General features: G+C 40.1%; 1 protein-coding gene and 1 pseudogene across 4 annotated transcripts in view; one reads left to right on the forward strand and one right to left on the reverse strand.

The window, feature by feature from the left end:
- The window catches only part of PHRF1 (PHD and ring finger domains 1), a 78810-nt gene that overhangs the window by 42105 nt on the left and 16555 nt on the right, over window positions 1-20150 (forward strand). For 3 of the 4 annotated variants that reach the window (XM_063437846.1, XM_063437845.1, XM_063437848.1), the window contains exons 4-13: window positions 2369-2595; window positions 5693-5776; window positions 5942-6063; window positions 6784-6878; window positions 7754-7929; window positions 9398-9530; window positions 10291-10382; window positions 13406-13593; window positions 14087-14206; window positions 14865-15019. In XM_063437846.1, the coding sequence (XP_063293916.1) occupies window positions 2369-2595; window positions 5693-5776; window positions 5942-6063; window positions 6784-6878; window positions 7754-7929; window positions 9398-9530; window positions 10291-10382; window positions 13406-13593; window positions 14087-14206; window positions 14865-15019 (1392 nt within the window). The remainder of the gene's footprint in view (window positions 1-2368; window positions 2596-5692; window positions 5777-5941; window positions 6064-6783; window positions 6879-7753; window positions 7930-9397; window positions 9531-10290; window positions 10383-13405; window positions 13594-14086; window positions 14207-14864; window positions 15020-20150) is intronic. The other variant, XM_063437847.1, reaches the window with a different exon arrangement.
- On the reverse strand, window positions 17278-17808 carry LOC134578802 (RNA-binding protein 8A-like; annotated as a pseudogene).

The following is a 20150-nucleotide window of genomic DNA, read 5'->3' on the forward strand; positions in this document are numbered from 1 at the left end:
AGAGTGTTTCTGCAAAAAGGGAATGATTCTACTCACCAGAACAAATACAATAAGCTGTAGATGTTCTGGTGACTATAGTGGACTGTTAATCTTGGTTCAGCTAACTCTGGCTACAAAAAAAACACACTTTCTGTCACACTATTACTGGTGTGCGCAATGTCATGACCTAAGTTTGAGGTGGTGAGATGTTTACCTATCCACAGTAGAACATTGACAATTGAACTACAACCCCCAGAAACCTAAGCTATAACTTCAAAGCTAAGCTTATGGGATAAGCTCCATCAGTATTATTTATAGTAGGGTAAAGGGACACTGTATGCACTCTTACCACTTAATCTCAATGAAGTAGTCTATATGCTATGTCTCCCTTACTTTAACCCTGCAAGTGCAAACATTGCTGTCCTGCAGGAACAGAAATGTTTGAATTGCAGGGTTTAATTGCCTCTAGTGTCTGTCACTCTGAGGCCCTTCCTCTGAAATATCTGAATTTAACTCAGAGACTGATTGGCACAGCTCTGTGTTTTGCTGCGTATACGTACTAGCCTCCTAATGCTTTCCTATAGGAAAGCTTTTGGATTGACTGAGATCATCAAGATTGATGACCACAGCTAAGGAGGTGGGGTCATCAGTGGAGAGAGCAACATGGCAGGGGATAAAAGGTAAGTGATAACTTTTTAACCCTATCCAGGTGGGGACATCGCCTGAACGGTGACTAGGACCCTATAGCATTAAGAATACACATTTGAATTCCTAATGCTATAGTGTTCCTTTAAGTGAGGTCCCACAGTTGGCTAACCATGTCTTGATATACTAGATGCTACACAGCGTCTGGTTTTGCTACCAATGCAGAAATGTCAAATGTGAGCTTTTTATCTTTTTCTATGATTTTATCATTTGTTTTTTCAAGTTTTTAATGTATTATCAACCCAAGTCTTGAGTGTCATTTTAATAATGGCAAATTCTGTTGTGAAGAGAGGCCACTGTTTTAATTGTATTTAATACATACATATTGAAAGAGAATTGCCACTTTTTCTGGAATTTACATAATTACCGTATATACTCGAGTATAAGCCGAGTTTTTCAGCACATTTTTTGTGCTGAAAAACCCCAACTCGGCTTATACTCGAGTCAATAGTCTGTATTATGGCAATTTGCATTGCCATAATACAGACAGGGGGCTGTCAGAGCTGTACTTACCTTTCCTGCAGCTCCTGTCAGCTCTCTCCTCCTCCGCGCCGTCCGTTCAGCACCTCGGTCAGCTCCCAGTGTAAATCTTGCGAGAGCCGCGGGGTCATAGTGCGGCTCTCGCGAGACTTACACTGGGAGCTGACAGAGGGAGCTGCACAGACCGCGCGGAGGAGGAGGGAGCTGACAGGAGCTGCAGGAAAGGTAAGTACAGCTCTGACAGCCCCCCTCTCCCCCCCACTGAACTACCAATGACACTGGACCACCAGGGAAGGAGCCCCCCTCCCTGCCATGTATCAAGCAGGGAGGGGGGACGAAAAAATAAATATAAAAATAAATAAATTAATAATAATTAAATAATAAATAATAATACCAAAAAAAAATAATAATATAATAATAATGAACAATATATTAAATGCCCACCCCCGCCAACACATACACAAACACACACTGCATCTCACACACACTCACACTTCATTCATATACACACACTGCACTCACACACACTGCACTCACACACACTGCACTCACACACACTGCACTCACACACACTCACACTTCATTCATATACACACACTGCACTCACACACACTGCACTCACACACACTGCACTCACACACACTGCACTCACACACACTGCATTCATACACACACTGCATTCATACACACACTGCACTCATACACACTGCATTCATTATATACACACACTGGAAATAAATATTCAATTAATATATACGCACACACACTGCACTCATACACACACCTGCACTCATACGCGCACTGCACTCATACGCGCACTGCACTCATACGCGCACTGCACTCATACGCACACACTGCATTCATTATATACACACACTGTAAATAAATATTCAATTAATATAATTTTTTTAGGATCTAATTTTATTTAGAAATTTACCAGTAGCTGCTGCATTTCCCACCCTAGTCTTATACTCGAGTCAATAAGTTTTCCCAGTTTTTTGGGGTAAAATTAGGGGCCTCGGCTTATATTCGGGTCGGCTTATACTCGAGTATATACGGTAAGTGATACATGAATAAGGTGCTTACTGAGTACACAAGTGAAGACAGCCCCGTAGAGAATACATTATGAGAGTGTGTACATATAATTTAACTTTGTACTTTTAATATCAAGGTGGTCAAGCAGTGTTATTTTTATATCTGTTAGATTCTGAGGAGGAGGATGATGATGATGAAGATGAAGACGAGGACGACTTGGCAGTGTGTCACTCAGATAAAGCTCATTCCACAGAGGATTTGAATCCTGACCAAAGCTCAGATGAGGAGAGGGAGAATTGTCCAATTTGTCTAAATGGCTTCAGAGACCAGGTTGTGGGCACCCCTGAGAATTGTAACCATTACTTCTGCCTCGACTGCATTGCGGAGTGGTCAAAGGTTAGTATGCCCTGTAACATATCCAAAGACTGCAAAAGCATTGGGGTGGCATAGCATTCTCACACATAATTAAAGCATAACAAAAAATATAGCTTCAATACATGCAGTCAACATGTATCCACGTATAGAGAAATAGCACTAACCACAAAGTGTAAAAAAAACCACAGAGTGAGATTGTACCCTTCAAGCAAGATATAAATATAAAATAAATAAATAAATACTTATGCATATATATGAATGGCAGGGTAGTCATGAACAATACCTAAAAAACAATAACAGCAAAACATAGTGTATACTGACAAAAATATATAAGTGAGTGTAGATGAATAATATGTTCAACTCACAGATTCCAGAGCCCTACCAGGCTCTGTATAGAAAGCCCCAAGGTGCCTAAGGCTAAAACGAATGACCATGGACCACTGGAATCAGATGGATCACGGAGATATGAGGAGCCACAGCAGCAGATGGATAAATCAAATAATTAATTTATTCAGTAAAAAACAAAGTATAAAAAAAGCTCACAAAAGAGCAGAGAACAGACGCGTTTCGACTTAAATGTCTCTGTGTGTATCCTGTATGCTGCTGTTCAAATGCTGTCTGAAATTGCCGCATTGACAGCAATTAAACAGCAGCATACAGGATTCACACAGAGACATTGATAAAGACATTTAAGTCGAAACGCGTCTGTTCTCTGCTCTTTTGTGAGCTTTTTTTATACTTTGTGTTTTTTTTTGTTTTTTTTTACTCAATAGCAATAGCAAGTGCACATCAACTTACGGGCTTACGCAGAAGCCAACTTTGTCGACATTGTGGCATAATACAGTGTGACAATCGAAACATTATGAGCCCCAGCTCTCTTATCCAAACCGTTGGCGCCTGCCAGCCATTGAGGTATTTTGTAAATTTGACAACTTCACAGTACCCGTTTCTAGGATTTACATAATTTTACGATCGACTCAACAATTATACAATCGCTGTCGGGCTAATAAGGAGGCCAAGTAAATTACAAACCATCATACGGAAACCTTAGTCTTCGTAAACAGTGCAAACGTGGGTCATAATCTAAGTTTGGCGCTCGCCGTTTGTTGGGGAATCTTATGTGAGAGAAATTTACAGGCTAGTGGGCCAAAAGTAATTAGCTATCATATGTGCCAGTTAATCCCCTAACTGTGCTACCTTGTTCCTCCATTCGCTTGATCTAGCCTGAGAAAACGGTGTAAAACGAAGAGAGAAAAGAGAGAGAAGAAAGTGAGGGACAAAGATATAACGTAAAAAGTACATGGTCAGGGCAGGAAAAGGGAAAGGAGGGGACAGGGGGGGGGGAAGGTTGGCGGGTCTACTATCTCTCCATTAGCAGCGGAGCCCATTCCAGCGGGATAACATTTTGGTCCGTATCCGCAGAGGTACGCCTTCAATCACCTCTCAAGCCTATTACGCTATTGTCCCAAGGTTCCCAGAGTTTTTGGAATGATACGGTTGTCCCTCTCACCCTTGCCGTCAGATCATCCATAATTCTACATTCCTTAATTCTGGATATAACTCCAGTGAATTCTGGGCCCTCTGGAGTGAGCCATGCTGTCGCTATCGCTCGGCGTGCACATAAAGTAATCTTGTGTACCAATTTCTGTTCCTGTGTTGTCCATCCGTCCACAGATCTGTTTAATAAGTAGATCCATGGGTCTAATCTCAGAGGTCTATCAAATAACTGCTATAACAGGTCTTCTACAGACTTCCAGAATCCGTGTATCTTTGAGCATTCCCACCACATGTGTATATACGTACCTTGGGTTCCGCATCTCCTCCAGCAATCGTCATTCTCTAGTTTGTGCTTCCTATGTAATTGAATCGGGGTAGTATACCAGCGGAACATAGTTTTATACTTTGTTTTTTACTGAATAAATTCATTATTTGATTTATCCATCTGCTGCTGTGGCTCCTAATATCTCCGTGATCCATCTGATTCCAGTGGTCTATGGTCGTTTGTTTTAGCCTGCTTAGGCACCTTGGGGCTTTCTATACAGAGCCTGGTACGGCTCTGGAATCTGTGAGTTGAACATATTATTCATCTACACTCACTTATATATTTTTGGCAATATGCACTATGTTTTGCTGTTATTGTTTTTTAGGTATTGTTCATGACTACCCTGCCATTCATATATATGCATAAGTATTTATTTATTTATGTTATATTTATATCTTGCTTGAAGGGTACAATCTCACTCTGTGTTTTTTACACTTTGTGGTTGGTGCTATTTCTCTATTTGTATTAAAGTGTGGGGGCAACACCTTTTTTCGCCCTTCTCTGCAGAGATTTACTATCAAGTATTGAAGCGCCGACTTGTATTGGTTATTTATGTATCCACATATGTCTAACAATATTTAGAAAAAAAATCATTGTTGTATTTATCAAAATCTTTTAAATGTGTTAAGTTTGGTCTAAAATATGTGATCTGTAAGTTAATTCAAAATGCTGTAGTGGAGCAGGCTGACTTAGAAGTCATAAACAGAGCTGTGGAAGCTGTGTTTATACACTTCACAAATCCATAGATATACACAGAGACACAAGGGCTGAGCAAACTCATTCTATAAATCACAGCAAAAGCTTTTGTCTTGCTCTAATTCTCTGCAGTCTAGTAACTTAATAGGAATATGAAGACAAGGCATGTAGGGCTTTAGCAGTAGCTCATTACTAGCAGCTCATTATCTTCAACAAAATTGTAGGGGGGCTTCTTCTTGGAGCATCTAAGATTGTAGATGGGGTTATTCTTGGAGACTGTCTAGTGTTACGCTGTTGCATTCTTGGAAATGTTTGATGATATGTGTTTTGTATGGAGAGCCAACATATTTCACAGCACCTTACAATGGTTATAATGACAAGAGGTGGACAGTACTATATTAATTAGACACATTGGCACAAAAGGAAAGGAGATCCATGCCTGTAAGACAAAAATCCAAAGTGTGTGGCACTTTACTTTTATACAAAGTACAGATATAGATGGCCAGTGAAGAACATAAAGGGGAGTGGGACAAAAAATAAAAGCAGGAATTTATTTACATCTCCAGGTAATTTGAACATAATTGTTTTTATCTCGTTTAGAATGCAAACTCTTGTCCAGTGGATAGAATCACGTTTTCCTGTATTCACATACGAGCTCACTTTGGTGGTGAAATACTGAAGAAGGTGAGTGTAATAACTGGGTTAAAGAAACATTATAGTGCCAGGAAAACAAATTGTTTCCCTGGCTCTATAGCTCCCAATAGTCCCCCCAATTTTACCATTTAGTTTACACATTTAACCTTAAACATTTATAATTTTGACTAGTAACACATTTATGGAATATTCAAGGTCCCTGTATTAAAAAAAGCATCAGAAGTAGAAGAAGCCGATGAGGATCCCACAAATTGTGAGGTCTGTGGGCGCAGTGATCGTGAGGATCGTCTGCTGCTCTGTGACGGCTGTGATGCTGGGTAAGTCATTCTGTCACAATACTCTTGTTTCTATTAATAAACATAAAAAGTGGTATTTATTTTTTGTCATAATGTGTTTATATCTTGCAAAATGATAAAATGATACATGTATCAAAATATAAACAAAGAACACACTAGTTGAAAATGTCAAATATTCTACATTGATCAATGTAGCATTAAAGATTTGCTTGGACGGCCACTTTTTTAAACCAATTTAACCAATTTTTGGTTATAATATCAGTGCTTCAAATCATGAATGACACATTCTGACCACTTGCAAAATCCTGCACAATTTTTATAGCATCCTTTTTATATACACTTAACTTAACTGAAATAAAACTACATTTGTTGTCGGTTATGTGCCCAATTATGAGGGAGAATTATAGTCCCTTGTATTCCATAACTCCCTGCTTTAAAATTCAGGGGTGAGATCCTGAGATTGTCATGGCAAGACTGTAACATGTCATTTTAATACTGTGTTGTATGTTAGAAGTATTATTGATATATTTTACATACATTTTTTTTTTTTTTTTATATCTAGTTACCTGGGGATTGGTATGCCTTCCCATATTCAGTGAATAAAAATGCTTGCTAGACCCACTGATAACTCTGAGTTTTCAGAAATATGTATGCATACATCACATCAATGGGCATATATCATGTGCTATGTTGACTTTGGAAACTGGAAAGGATCTCTGTTAATTGTTTTGGTTCCTGCAGGTACCACATGGAATGCCTCACGCCGGCACTGAATGCTGTACCTGTGGATGAATGGTTCTGTCCGGAGTGCTCAGGGGCTAATGTTCCTCAGGAAGGTAATTGTCCTTCTGCTGTCCTATTGTCATTCTTAGTTTACTTTTATATTTCATATCACATTCTTATAATGAAAGTACACATATATGTTTTATATGATAAATGTGTATTTGTAGCTGACAAAGAATATACAGGAACTTCATAACTAGAGATTTCCACTAGCGTGGTATTCGTTATGGCCACAAGCTATGAGAGATCCATTCATTCTACTGTGCTACTATTTTGGGATCGGCCATGAGTTTGTGAGCCAAAACGATGCATGCTACACCACATGGAATTAATGGGAAAATATTGGTCTTGGTAGATATAGTAGGATTCTTTATTTTGATGAGGGATTGAAATAGTTTCCTAAAGTATATGTTTTGGGAATAAAAGAATCTTAAAAGGCTGTTTGACTCCAAGCATCATAACCACTACAATAGCTGTACTGGTCATGGTGTTTAGATTGTCCTATTCTTTTCATTATGGTGCTTGGAATGTTCTTTTCATTTAGGGTTGGATGGGAAATACTAATACTATAAGATGTCCATCTCTTAAATCGGTGAAGATGTCTTATAGGCTTTCTGTGCCTGTTGTTTGTTTATTACATATGCTAAACCTGGGTGTTATGAGCTCTTTATTCAATTACTTTTATTTGAAATGCCTTTTAATTTTACTTTGTTGTCAGTGATTTACTTATTAGGACATTATTTTTTTTGTGTTTATTATTTTGTTTAGTGCATACAGTTAGATAACATTGCAGGAAGACTGAGGTGTCATAAACATTTATAAACATTGTCATGGAGGAAATATATTTTCAAAGTGCAGCTTGTTTGTTTGTTGTGTTTTTTTCCTTCACTCTCTTTCTGTTTGTCTATTATTGATTTTGGTTATCCAGATGATGAACAAGTAAGTGAGGAGGAAGTGGCTGGCCTACTTGCTGATGTAATCCCAACCACCAGCCGTCTGCGCCCTAATGCAACACGGACGCGAGCAATTGCGCGCACAAGACAGAGCGAAAGAGTCAGGGCAAATGTGAATAGAAACCGCATCACCACAGCACGCAATATTCAGGTTAGTTTCACAAAAAGAACTGGCAAATTATTGTTCGGCTTATTAGAGTGCAAGGTGAGCTTGATTATAAGCAGAGCACAGTGTTTATTATTTCTCTATGCCAATGTTATCTTTCTTGGGATTTATTCAACACATATCATGATTTAGATAAATAGGAGATGCTTATAAAGCAATGATTTGTGGACCCAGGACATACTTGAAAACGAGAGAAATCTCAATGTATCTTTCCTGGTAAAATATTTTATAAATAAATAGCTGTTTTATTTTTTACCTTAGGAATAATTGGATAATTATTGCGAGTCTGCTGTTACCACAACTCGACTCACTGTTTAAGGAGCCCTATAGTCATGATGATGTTGTAATAATCAAGTTTAGAAATTTACATTATGTTACAGGCAGCATGGCTTTGAGTTATGGGAGTAAAATCACTGTCTTGAAGATGGGTATCCTTTAACACTATGTTCCTCTAAGCCTATTTGCCCATTGTGGGGTACACTGCTGTACCCTGTACACCATTTTCAATAAAAAAATATCTGGAGAAATTACAACCAAAAGGAGACTGGAATATTGAACCATACCGAGGTCTCCATGCCATCCTTTTTAATGGCGTAGATTTTTTTTTAATTTCTTCATGGTGCTGTCCTATTTGGCTCCTGGTTTCAGTTGCAAGGAGCCACATCCGTGCTGGAGTGTAACACTGAGGTCCTTGGAGGATCCCACGAGACCGCGTGATCCTTCATAGACCGAGCCTGAATCCCACTGATGACATTTGGGACAGGTGCTGGGATTGGATAAAAGTTGACTGGGGAGCTCTGCCTTTTGTCAATTTCATGCTTTACCGTAAAACAAAGTACTTCCTACTTTGTCTTATGTTTTTTTTTGGGGGGATTGAGTTGGAAAACAGTTTTGATCAGTATATTGGGGTTATTTACTAAAGTGAGAGAATTTAAAGTGAATTTCAAATTAAAGGCCAAAGTAGCCAAACTTGACGCGTAGCTGGTTTAAAGATTTTTTTTTTTTTCATTTCAGCTTCTTAAATTTGAAATTCACTTTGTACTCACCTTGAATTTTCACTTTACTAAATAATCTATTGTAGCTTTATGAAATACTGAAAAGTGACAGATCTGCTTTAAAGTAGTAACGAGTAGTGATGAGGCTTTGGTCTTTCTTTAGTGGTCATTTAATGACGTTTTAAAGGCACCCAGACCACTTCATCTCAGTGAAATAGTCTGGTTGCAGTAGTCCTTTAGTTTTAACCCTTTAAGCGTGGCGCTCTCACCAGGTGTGAATTTCTATTTGCCAGGGCAGAATTTGCACGGGAAAGTGGCTAATGGGAAAGTGGAAATTCTAAACCTTGCCTTAGACAGATTGCTGATGTTAAAACACAGTCTACAAGCCAATACCTGAACACTGGTTATGTGTCCTTATCTCTTGGTGAATAACTGGTGTTTCTGTATGTTAAATATAGGAGGTACCCAGATACTTGATGTCATCTCTCCTCGATGAAACCATTGAAACAGTCGTTGCTGGACTTAATACTGCTGTCTACCAGCGACCACTTGGACCTCGCTTGACTACAACCAAAAGGAAAAAGAGAGTTGGTATGTGTCAGTGTTTTATAGAGGAGCTATTATTCAACGAACTGAAATAACACATTTTTTTAAAAAAATATGAAGGTTGTCCATATATGAATTTTTTTTATTTTTTTTTTTATAATTGATAATTCTAGCAGACATCTTGTTTTTAGTCTCTTTTTGACAGTTCCTTAGTTAAAGGACTACTCTAATCCTTATTAATAATAATAATAAAAAAATAAAAATAATGTGGGGTTGCTTCCATGGTCATCCCTGCTGCAAGGTAAAATCGCTATAAAAATCATGTTAAAATACGTTTAGCTTATATTTATCCGGTGCTGAGCGAAGTTTCCAGTGCTTTTTTCAATGCCCCCACTAGTGTCATCGGCAATAAAGAAGCCTTTGATTGGACTATTTAGCTAGTTCAGAGCGCATGGAGGGTATAGGGAGGTGGGAGGTCTGTAGGGAGAGGACACACAATACTTCAGAGCTTGTGTTCTGGATTTTCACGAGGTAGGGGATTTTGATAGAACACCTACAAAGGAGAATCACATTATGTCTATTACCAACATGCACTGACAACAGACGTATTTTATGCATAGAATTGACATTGGCAGCCTGGAACAAAGTTACATTTATTTATTATAGTTGGTTTGTACACAAGAAAAGAATATTGTAATAAGAAAAAATGAAATTAAAACAATTGTGTAACATGCACAGGAATCCCTTTGTTTTTATTACTGTAACAAGATACCCAACATGTTGAACATTATACCTTTTTTTTCAGGAAAGAAGAAGACTAGTCAATCCAAGGGGGCAAGAGGTGTGGGAAAGAAGCGCCGGCGGAAATTCAGGAGGCGAAAAGGACGGAAGCAAACGGTGAGAAACTCAGTATTATCTTTCCGTACAGTAATGAAAACTGTACAGTACTTACCGTATATACTCGAGTATAAGCCGAGTTTTTTAGCACATTTTTTGTGCTAAAAAACCCCAACTCGGCTTATACTCGAGTCAATAGTCTGTATTATGGCAATTTACATTGCCATAATACAGACAGGGGCTGTGGGGGCTGTAAGAGAGTTTACTTACCTCTCCTGCAGCTCCTGTCAGCTCTCTCCTCCTCCGCGCCGTCCGTTCAGCACCTCGGTCAGCTCCCAGTGTAAGTCTCGCGAGAGCCGCGGCTCTCGCGAGACTTACAGTGGGAGCTGACAGAGGGAGCTGCACGGACGGCGCGGAGGAGGAGAGAGCTGACAGGAGCTGCAGGAGAGGTAAGTAAACTCTCTTACAGCCCCCACAGCCCCCCACTGAACTGCCAATGCTGGACCACCAGGGAAGGAGAGCCCCCCTCCCTGCCATGTATCAAGCAGGGAGGGGGGACGAAAAAAAAAAAATTAGTAGTAAAAAAAAAAAAAAAATTAAATAATAATACTAAAATAATACAAAATTAAATTAAATAAATAAAAATAATAAATAATAATAAAAAAAAATTGCCCATCCCCCACCAAGGCTCTGCAACACACACTGCACTCATACACACACACTGCATTCATACACACACACACTGCATTCATACACACACACGCTGCACTCATACGCTCATACACACGCTGCACTCATACACACACGCTGCACTCATACACACACGCTGCACTCATACACACACGCTGCACTCATACACACACGCTGCACTCATACACACACGCTGCACTCATACACACACGCTGCACTCATACACACACGCTGCACTCATACACACACGCTGCATTCATACACACACGCTGCACTCATACACACACGCTGCACTCATACACACACGCTGCACTCATACACACACGCTGCACTCATACACTCACACTGCATTCATACACTCACGCTGCATTCATACACTCACGCTGCATTCATACACACACGCTGCACTCATACACACACGCTGCACTCATACACACACGCTGCACTCATACACACACGCTGCACTCATACACACACGCTGCACTCATACACACACGCTGCACTCATACACACACGCTGCACTCATACACACACGCTGCACTCATACACACACGCTGCACTCATACACACACGCTGCACTCATACACACACGCTGCATTCATTATATACACACACTGTAAATAAATATTCAATTAATATATTTTTTTTAGGATCTAATTTTATTTAGAAATTTACCAGTAGCTGCTGCATTTCTCACCCTAGTCTTATACTCGAGTCAATAAGTTTTCCCAGTTTTTTGGGGTAAAATTAGGGGCCTCGGCTTATATTCGGGTCGGCTTATACTCGAGTATATACGGTACATGCTTTTTCATTGATATAGGATTTTTTTTCCTTGCACCCACATTTTCATAACAGAATAAAAGTTCCATGCTGCAAAACAAGTGTGTAAATAGCTCTACAAGTAAAATATTTCTTCCTCTTAAATGGGAGCAAAGGTAAACGTTAAAATACACTTGGAAACGTAAGCTTATAATACCCCTACCTGGTATTTAGCAGAGAGTTTCATTGTGAGGATCTATTTTGGATTTCTGCTATGAGTTGGTGTCAGTGAGAAAATCTTTCAGTGCATGAATAATAAACAAAACAAAAACATTGCTTTCTATTAATTGGTGGAACAATTAACTGCATAAAGTAAATCTCACTCACGTTCTGCAGAGCCTTATTCTGCTTTCGAATGAACATCATAATTATGTTTGGGGTGCAGTTTTCTAGTTTTCTACCAATGTATTTTATCTATTTACATGCAAGTTCTTTTTATTAAGTCACAATTACATTTAGCACTAGCTGCAGTTATAGTCCACAAAGTATTTATGAAACAGCAGCTCATTGGCCTGAAGATTGTGTTTCCCCCTCTCCACTGGTGTTTGTTTGCTTAGTAGTGTTCTGTTTACGTATGGTATATGTTTGTTTTAAGATGCAAGTACATGTGCACAAAATACATAAAACATTATTATTTAACGCTATTTGCTTTGCTACTCTTGAGACTTTTTCAATAAGATTATTTTAAGGGTATTTTTAAATTAAAGTCAGTTTAGTTAATTTATTTTTCTTTAAATCTGGTGCCAAATGATCATCAACATATGTTGGGTAGAAATTTTAAACTTCCATGGTGCAACAGAGTTGGATACTTTATCCAAATGGCTTTTATTTGCAAAGATCCCCGATTTTACTTACCTGGGGGATTGACACTTCTAGACTGCGGTAGCTCCGCCCAGTGTCTACAAGTGTTGGGCGGTGGAAATATACAGAGACAAAGTAGTCCCTACTTTGTCTCAGTATATCTCTTGACTGGGTTGGAATTTCAGTAATATTCCAACATAGTCAATATGAGTATGAAATACAATTTTTTTCAGTGGGGGGCTGGGGTAGCAGTGCTGCTTTAAATCCTTTTCTTGTTTTTTAATAAACACATTATGAAAGAACTGTAATTTCCCAGAATTTCTTTAATATTTAATTATCCCTACATTTAACAAATGTGTAATTATGAGGTGTGAACAATAAAGTTAAATGTAGAAGTAAACACCTTTTTAATTCTGCAATTTCCATTTTAGCTCCCTGTCAATTATTGTTATACGCTGTGTTGCCAACCAGAACAGAGTAAGCACAAAGAGTAGAGAAAGTAGCAAAGTGTTTATATTTAGCCTCTTCATTTGCAATGCTTGCCCTGGCTTTGTCTTGTCTGTCCTGGATTACGATGTCCTTTGCTAAATCTTGTCTTAATTTATCTTATAAAAATATACATTATTAAGAAAACTGAACCTCTTGTGGGGAAAAATGGTCGCACAAGTTATAGGTAATTTCCAATTTTTATTCAGTGGTGTAAATTCCAGAAGAGACGGTCCTTTTGTAGACTGTGGAATCTTTTAAAATTACTTTATAACTTGTCTCTCCAGGTGAGGAAAGCGCCTACCTCTCATAGTCGCATCGCTAAATCTTTGGGGCTCTGCGCACCATCTCGTGGCGCTACATTACCTCGTGTACATCGGCCCATGGAACTGACTTTGGGGTCAATGAGACAGGATATCGGTGCTGCCACCCTCTCAGTGTTTGGGAGCGCTAATGACTTGGATCCATTTGACGGGTAAAAATGTTGACTTGTTTGCTTAGTTAACTTTAAGACCGTGCATCAGTACTTATTGCACATTTAAATCACCAAAAAAGTTTGGTCAGTCACAGCCAGGGGTGGTGTGCCTGGGGCTGCATAAACAAACCAAATTAATTAACCCCTTAAGGACACATTACATGTATGACATGTCATGATTCCCTTTTATTCCAGAAGTTTGGTCCTTAAGGGGTTAAAGTCCTAAATGGCTGTGAATTGAGCAGTGAAACTTCAGAGGCATGATCAATACACAAAAACTGCTTTATTAAGTGAAAGTAGTTTTGATGACTATAGTGTCCCTTTAATAGAATAAATTTGTCAAGGATGTTATTTCATAGCGGCAGCTGATTGATTAGTTTTACATTGATAACACATGACTGCTGGATATCACTATTTCAAATACAGCAATAAGAAGTGTTTGTGTTTTCTGTCCTCTGATATCTGTATCCATTTTGACACTTTTACCTTGCAGCAGTGATGACCATGGAAGCAACCCCACATCTCCACTAAATGCCAAGCGCAGGATTCTATCACGATCTGCATTGAGATCTCACCAGCCGGTTGCTCGGCCCATCTCTTTGGGCCTGTCCCGGTATGTTTGCATGCTCTCTGATGTCCTGAAAGTTTCTAAACACAGGTTGCATGCAGCTTTTGTGCATGTGTATACATAATCATACATATACTCGTAATCGATTACAAAGAACAAAACCGTATTACATCATTGTAGAACAGCCTTTTGGCAGGGCTTTAATCTGAGCTTTTATATCTCATTGCGACAGGGATTGATACCCATATGCTAGTTAGTCTGCCAGTTCAGTGCTCACACAGAATGTTTATACTGGAGAAATAACAAACCAGTGTTACTCAACAGCCACTCACCCAGCATACAAGTATTGGGAATAATAATGGCAGGCACAAATAGAGAGGATGTTGCCTAGTCTTTTGTGTATAATTATTCCCTACATTGTATGGTGTCATTTGAGCCATGTATGATGCAGGCATTCCCCACCAGGCAGATCATGTAATATTTAGCATGATCGCAGAATATGCTTTTGTGATTCAGGCTTTTTGTTTTGTTTTTTTGTCATAATTCTCATTGGGTAGAAATTTTAAACTTGCACAGAGAAAGTAATCTAAAGATTCCAAGACACCAGTGATAAATTGTGGCATTTTTTGTTGTTGTTGCTCATGTGGCATATATCACATTTTGATTAAATCTTGAATTAATAATGCTTGGTTGTCTTATATAGCGGTGGCGTGGCTCCTCTTGTTCGTGACTCTGTGGCGGTTGCAGAACCTGTGCCTGATTTACTGGGAAGTATCTTGTCTGGGCAAAGCATGCTAATGATGAAGAGCTCAGACATTGTCATCAGTCGTGATGGTTCATTATCAACTAAGAAGAAAGGTATGTAAGCGCTACTTCATTAAATCCTTCTGCTCTTAACCTTGGTTGGCTTGCAGACATCTCTTTTTCTGTAGATGTCTGTTTAAAAAGAGCTTTCTTTTTATGTTCACATGACTAGGCAGTTTAAAGAAATAGCTTTAAAGCCCCTCCTGACGATGGACAGGCAGGAGTGTTCTGCCAGGAATTCCAAAGCAACTTCTAATTATCGGCTATAATAGCTTAATTAAAAACATAACTAACATGGAGATTGTTTTTCCATTTCAGCTATTTAGGCCTAAAATTTGGTTTCTTGAATAATCATACTTTTTTGAAGAAAAATGCAAGATGTTTTTTTAGATACACGTTGGTCCCAGGGGCGTATTAGCCGCGAGGCAAACAAGGCATTTGCCTTGGGCGGCATTTTCCAGGGGGCGGCAAAAAAAGCCGCCCCCCAAATGCCCAAGGCAAATGTCTTGTTAGCCTTACGGCTAACAGACATGCCGGCGGGCTGCTGGGCGATCGGGCGGCACTGCCTGGCGGATGGGCGGCCGGCGAGGGAGCACTTCCCCTGAGCTGTCTGCTCAGCTCCCTCGCCAGCCGCAGAGTGAGGCTGGGAGGCGGAGCCGGAATATGACGTCATATTCCGGCTCCCAGCCTCATTTTGAGGCGCGCGAGGGAGCTGAGCAGACAGCTCAGGAGAAGTGCTCCCTCGCCGTCCGCCCGTCCGCCAGGCAGTGCCGCCCGATCACCCAGCAGCCACTGGACCACCAGGGAGGAAGAGACACCCCCCTCCCCAGCATTCCCAAAGGTAAGGAGGCGGGGGGGGGGGGGGGTGTGTTAAATAAAAAAAAAATGTGTGAAAAATAAATTTAAAAAAAATGTGTGAAAAATAAATTTAAAAAAAATGTGTGAAAAATAAATTTAAAAAAAATGTGTGAAAAATAAATTTTAAAAAATGTGTGAAAAATAAATTTTAAAAAATGTGTGAAAAATAAATTTTAAAAAATGTGTGAAAAATAAATTAAAAAAAATGTGTTAATGTGGGTGGGTGAGTGTGTGTCTGTGTCTGTTAGTGTGTGTGTGTGTGTCTGTTAGTGTGTGTGTGTCTGTTAGTGTGTCTGTTAGTGTGTGTGTCTGTTAGTGTTTGTCTGTTAGTGTTTCTGTCTGTGTCTGTTAGTGTGTGTGTGTCTGTTAGTGTGTGTGTGTCTGACTGTGTGTGGCTGTTAGTGTGTGTGTGTGTCTGTTAGTGTGTGTTTGCCTGTGAGTGTGTGTGTATGTTAGTGAGTGTGTGTGTCTGCTAGTTTGTGTCTGCTAGTGAGTGAGTGTGTGTCAGTGTGTGTCTGTTAGTGAGTGTTTGTCTGTTACTGAGTGTGAGTGTGTCTGTTAGTGTGTGTGTGTTTCTGTTAGCGAGTGTGTGTTTCTGTTAGCTAGTGTATGCGTATCTGTCAGTGAATGTGTGTGTATTTAGAATGCGGGGCGGGGGGAAAGGTTGGGTGGGGGTGGCGCGGAGGGAGGGGGGGGCGCCTGAGTTTTGTCCTGCCTAGGGCAGCACAAAACCAGGATACACCACTGGTTGGTCCCCAAAGGAAAAACACCAACCCAATTTATCCTGTACACACAATTCTTTAAGAAATTCCTCTGAACGCTTTCCTTAAAATTTTACTCGTCTTCACCATTTCAAAATGTAATGGAACGAGATGAAACAAGGAGACATGGAGAGGTGAAAAGGTTGACTGTAAATATCTGTCTACACATATGCACCAGCCCTCCACACACACATGCCACCTAAACGCCACATATGTCTGCACTCATACACTTACTGGCCTTCCACACGGGCATCCTGGCATTCTCACACACTTTCTCTCTGATGCTACAAGCTATGGACCAAATGGTAATCAAAGACAAAATGTTCTTCATGTGCATTTTTTTTTTACATAAAAAGGCTTCATTCCAAAATTTGTGGGCCTAACTATAAGAACTTATTTTTTTACTTTTATTTACTCCAAGAGTTAACGCTGTAATAGCACCTTTGTGCCCCAAATGTTTAAATCATTTTAAGAAAACTACACAACCCAGCAAAAGCTAAGACGAACAGAACAAGTCCATGACAATTTTCTTCCCATCTTTAGAAGCAAACCATATGCCCAAAGCAAACTAAAGGCAGATTGAACTAATGCTGTTCTCTATCTGGACTCCAGCTTCTTCTGTGTCCGCTTCTGAAAACACAAAATTAAAAAAGCCACATGCCCAAAACAAATTCAAAGCAGATGGAACTAATATCATCTTCTGTCTTGGCTCCAGCTCCCTTTGCAACCACTTTGTCTCTTGTCTTTAGGAGATCCTCTAACAAAACACCAATCCACACTGACGGGCTGCCCTAAGAGATCCTGCCCGTTTAAACCTTCCATGGCAGCCAGGACTTCTTTATAGGTTTCATATTCTACCAGTGCGTATCCCCTAAGGTAGCAAGTTCTTCGATCCAGATGCACATCCTTTTTCTCTCCAAACTCTGCAAATTTATCATGAATGTCTGTCTTCCTCTGTGGCTTCTTCGTGGACACCATTCTAAATAGGATCTAGCCTTCTACAGATCTTTGTGGGCCTGGTTCATCTCCATCCTTTTCAACGCTGTAATAAAACTCTCTGATTCTGGCCCTTGAACCTTCCCCAGCACCAAATCCTCTTTTTTTTTTTCTTTTTTTTTTTTTTTTCTTGGCTTTCTCCTTTAATTTGTGAATGCTCTTATCGCCATCCTCATCCATGGCAAAGTCCTCCCCACTGTCAATGTGAACATCCAGAACGTCCGCCATAGTCTCTGAGCCGAATTACTCTTCATGTACATTTTTGATGACAAGTAGCTTTTATGTTTGACATGAAGGTTTACTACTTAACATTCTGAGTCCTGAGTATATTTTTTATATTCGCATTTACTTGCTTATAACAAACAAAAATATTTATTTTCCTTAAAATTTAAGCTTTTGGAAATTGTTAATAGGTCACTGCTACAAAAAACACATACTGCTGGAATTCTGCTTGAAAAACACATTGCGAATTGTAAGTTGAAGTTAGGCATCAAATGTACAGTATTTGTGTTTTGGGATCTTTTTTTTTTTGGTTAATAACAACCACATCATAGTGTACACAGTATATGCTTGGCTTCCATCCATATTCTCTGTATAGTAAAAGTTAGATGAAACATGGTATTTCAGCCTGTGATCTCATTTATCAAAAAGTAGAGTAATCCACCACCAGCAGAACACGTGGGTTTTAGCACTTCCAAATGTGGAAACAGCAAGCATGTTACAAATTAGAGACTAGCACGGGCCAAGGTTTACGTTTATGTGAGCCGCAAAAAGACAAAAACTTTAAATTTCATAGAAACGTAGGTTTATTTTGAAAAGTACAGTATAAAAAAAACAGCACACTCCTCTACTAAACCCCAGCACCCCTCTACTAAATCTCTGTCCCCCCCTCTACTAAATCCCAGGGCCCCCCCTCTAATGAATCTCTGTCCCTCCTCCTCTACTAAATCCCAGCACCCCTGCCTCTGTTCAAACATTTTTTTTTTTTAAATTTGCCAACAAGCAGATTCCACTCATATTTCCACTGGAGTCTGGCTTCTGCTATACCCCCAATGGCGCCGTCCGCACCCTGTACCAAAGTAGATCCTCTTGCTACTCCTTGAAACCCTGTGAAGGTGGAGCACGTTAATGTGGCGTTGCGTGCCTCCGTGCACCTCCAGGTCCTGCACTGACCAACACACACACTCACTCACTCACTCACTCATTGACATATACACACATTTACACATTCTTTCACACTCTCAAATAATTTTATTTATTGCTGATTTCTACCTACCTTTGGGAGCTGGTGTGGGGCCTCCCTCAGGTCAAAAGGGGATCTTCTCTCTGGAGATCTTCCTCACTGCTCCCTCAGGCGTACAGTTTAGTGATGCCAGGCCGGAATGATGTCATATTCCGGCACCCAGCTGTAACATATTCACCCCCCCCCCTATCTGACTCATGCAGCTTGTTGGTGGACGCCGGCCGCCGCGGATCCACACCAATTTGTAACCCCATGTCCGCCCACGGTATTGACAATGTTGACGTGCGTGTGACGTCACGGAAAGGACGCGCACGCACGTTGTGGGGTCAAAGACAGGGTCCGGCCAATCGGATCTGAAGGAGGCTTATTTAAACTCCTTTTTTCCTTTTCCTCATTGCCCTGTCGTGGTTTCCTTTAGTGGTTGACTGAGAGTGTGTTCCTGAGTGTTTATTTCTGGTTCTTGACTTTGGCTTTGTTTTGACTTCCCTGTATTCTGGTATCCCTGACTTTTGACTTTCCCTCATTTGTCTCATTCTGTGTCCCCGACCTCGGCAAGTATTCTGTCTATTCTCTGGTACGTTAAGTCCAGCCATTCTAAGGCCCGGTAAGACGTTACCTTTAGTGCTAGGTGTGATACAGTTCTGCGTGCTGGATCAACTAGTAATCCTGACACCGACTGCACCACGGAGGGCGCGCGTGAGGAACAGGAAGAACAGACTGCGCTTTCTGCCACCAGCTTCCTGCTTCCTCTCCACCCGGCCTGGTAAATTTTAACAGAGTAGGCACTTGCAATGTGGTGAGAGCAGGTGCTTACTCTGCCTTAACAGCAAGCATGTACTCACTCTGCCTTAACAGCAAGCATGTACTCACGGCTCGGTGGGGCCGCAAAGAAACACATTGTGGGCCACAAATTTGACATGCTTGGGATTTAGTGACTGTGGTAATTACAGTTAGTTGCATAGGCTGAAAAGAGACATGTGTTCACCAAGTTCAGCCTTTCTCACATTTACTTTTGCTGTTGATTTAAAATAAGGCAAGAACCCAGTTTGAAACACTTCCAATTAAGCAACAAACTAGGAAAAAAAAAATCATTCTGACCTCAGATTGGCAAGCAGATTATTCTTGGATAAAGACGTTGTTACCCCACAAATTGCTTCTAGTTGTTGTTTAAACAGCCGTTCAAACTCTGATCAAACCACTTCTTCAGGCAAAGAATTCCTAATCCTTATTGTTCTTACTGTAAAAAAAAAAAAAGTCCTTTGAATTTGAGTAAATCTCATTTCTTCCAGTCTAAATGCGTGACCTCAGGCCTATACATAGTCCTAAA

The sequence above is a fragment of the Pelobates fuscus genome, chromosome 12 (assembly GCF_036172605.1).
Source record: "Pelobates fuscus isolate aPelFus1 chromosome 12, aPelFus1.pri, whole genome shotgun sequence".
Taxonomy (NCBI): Eukaryota; Metazoa; Chordata; class Amphibia; order Anura; family Pelobatidae; genus Pelobates; species Pelobates fuscus.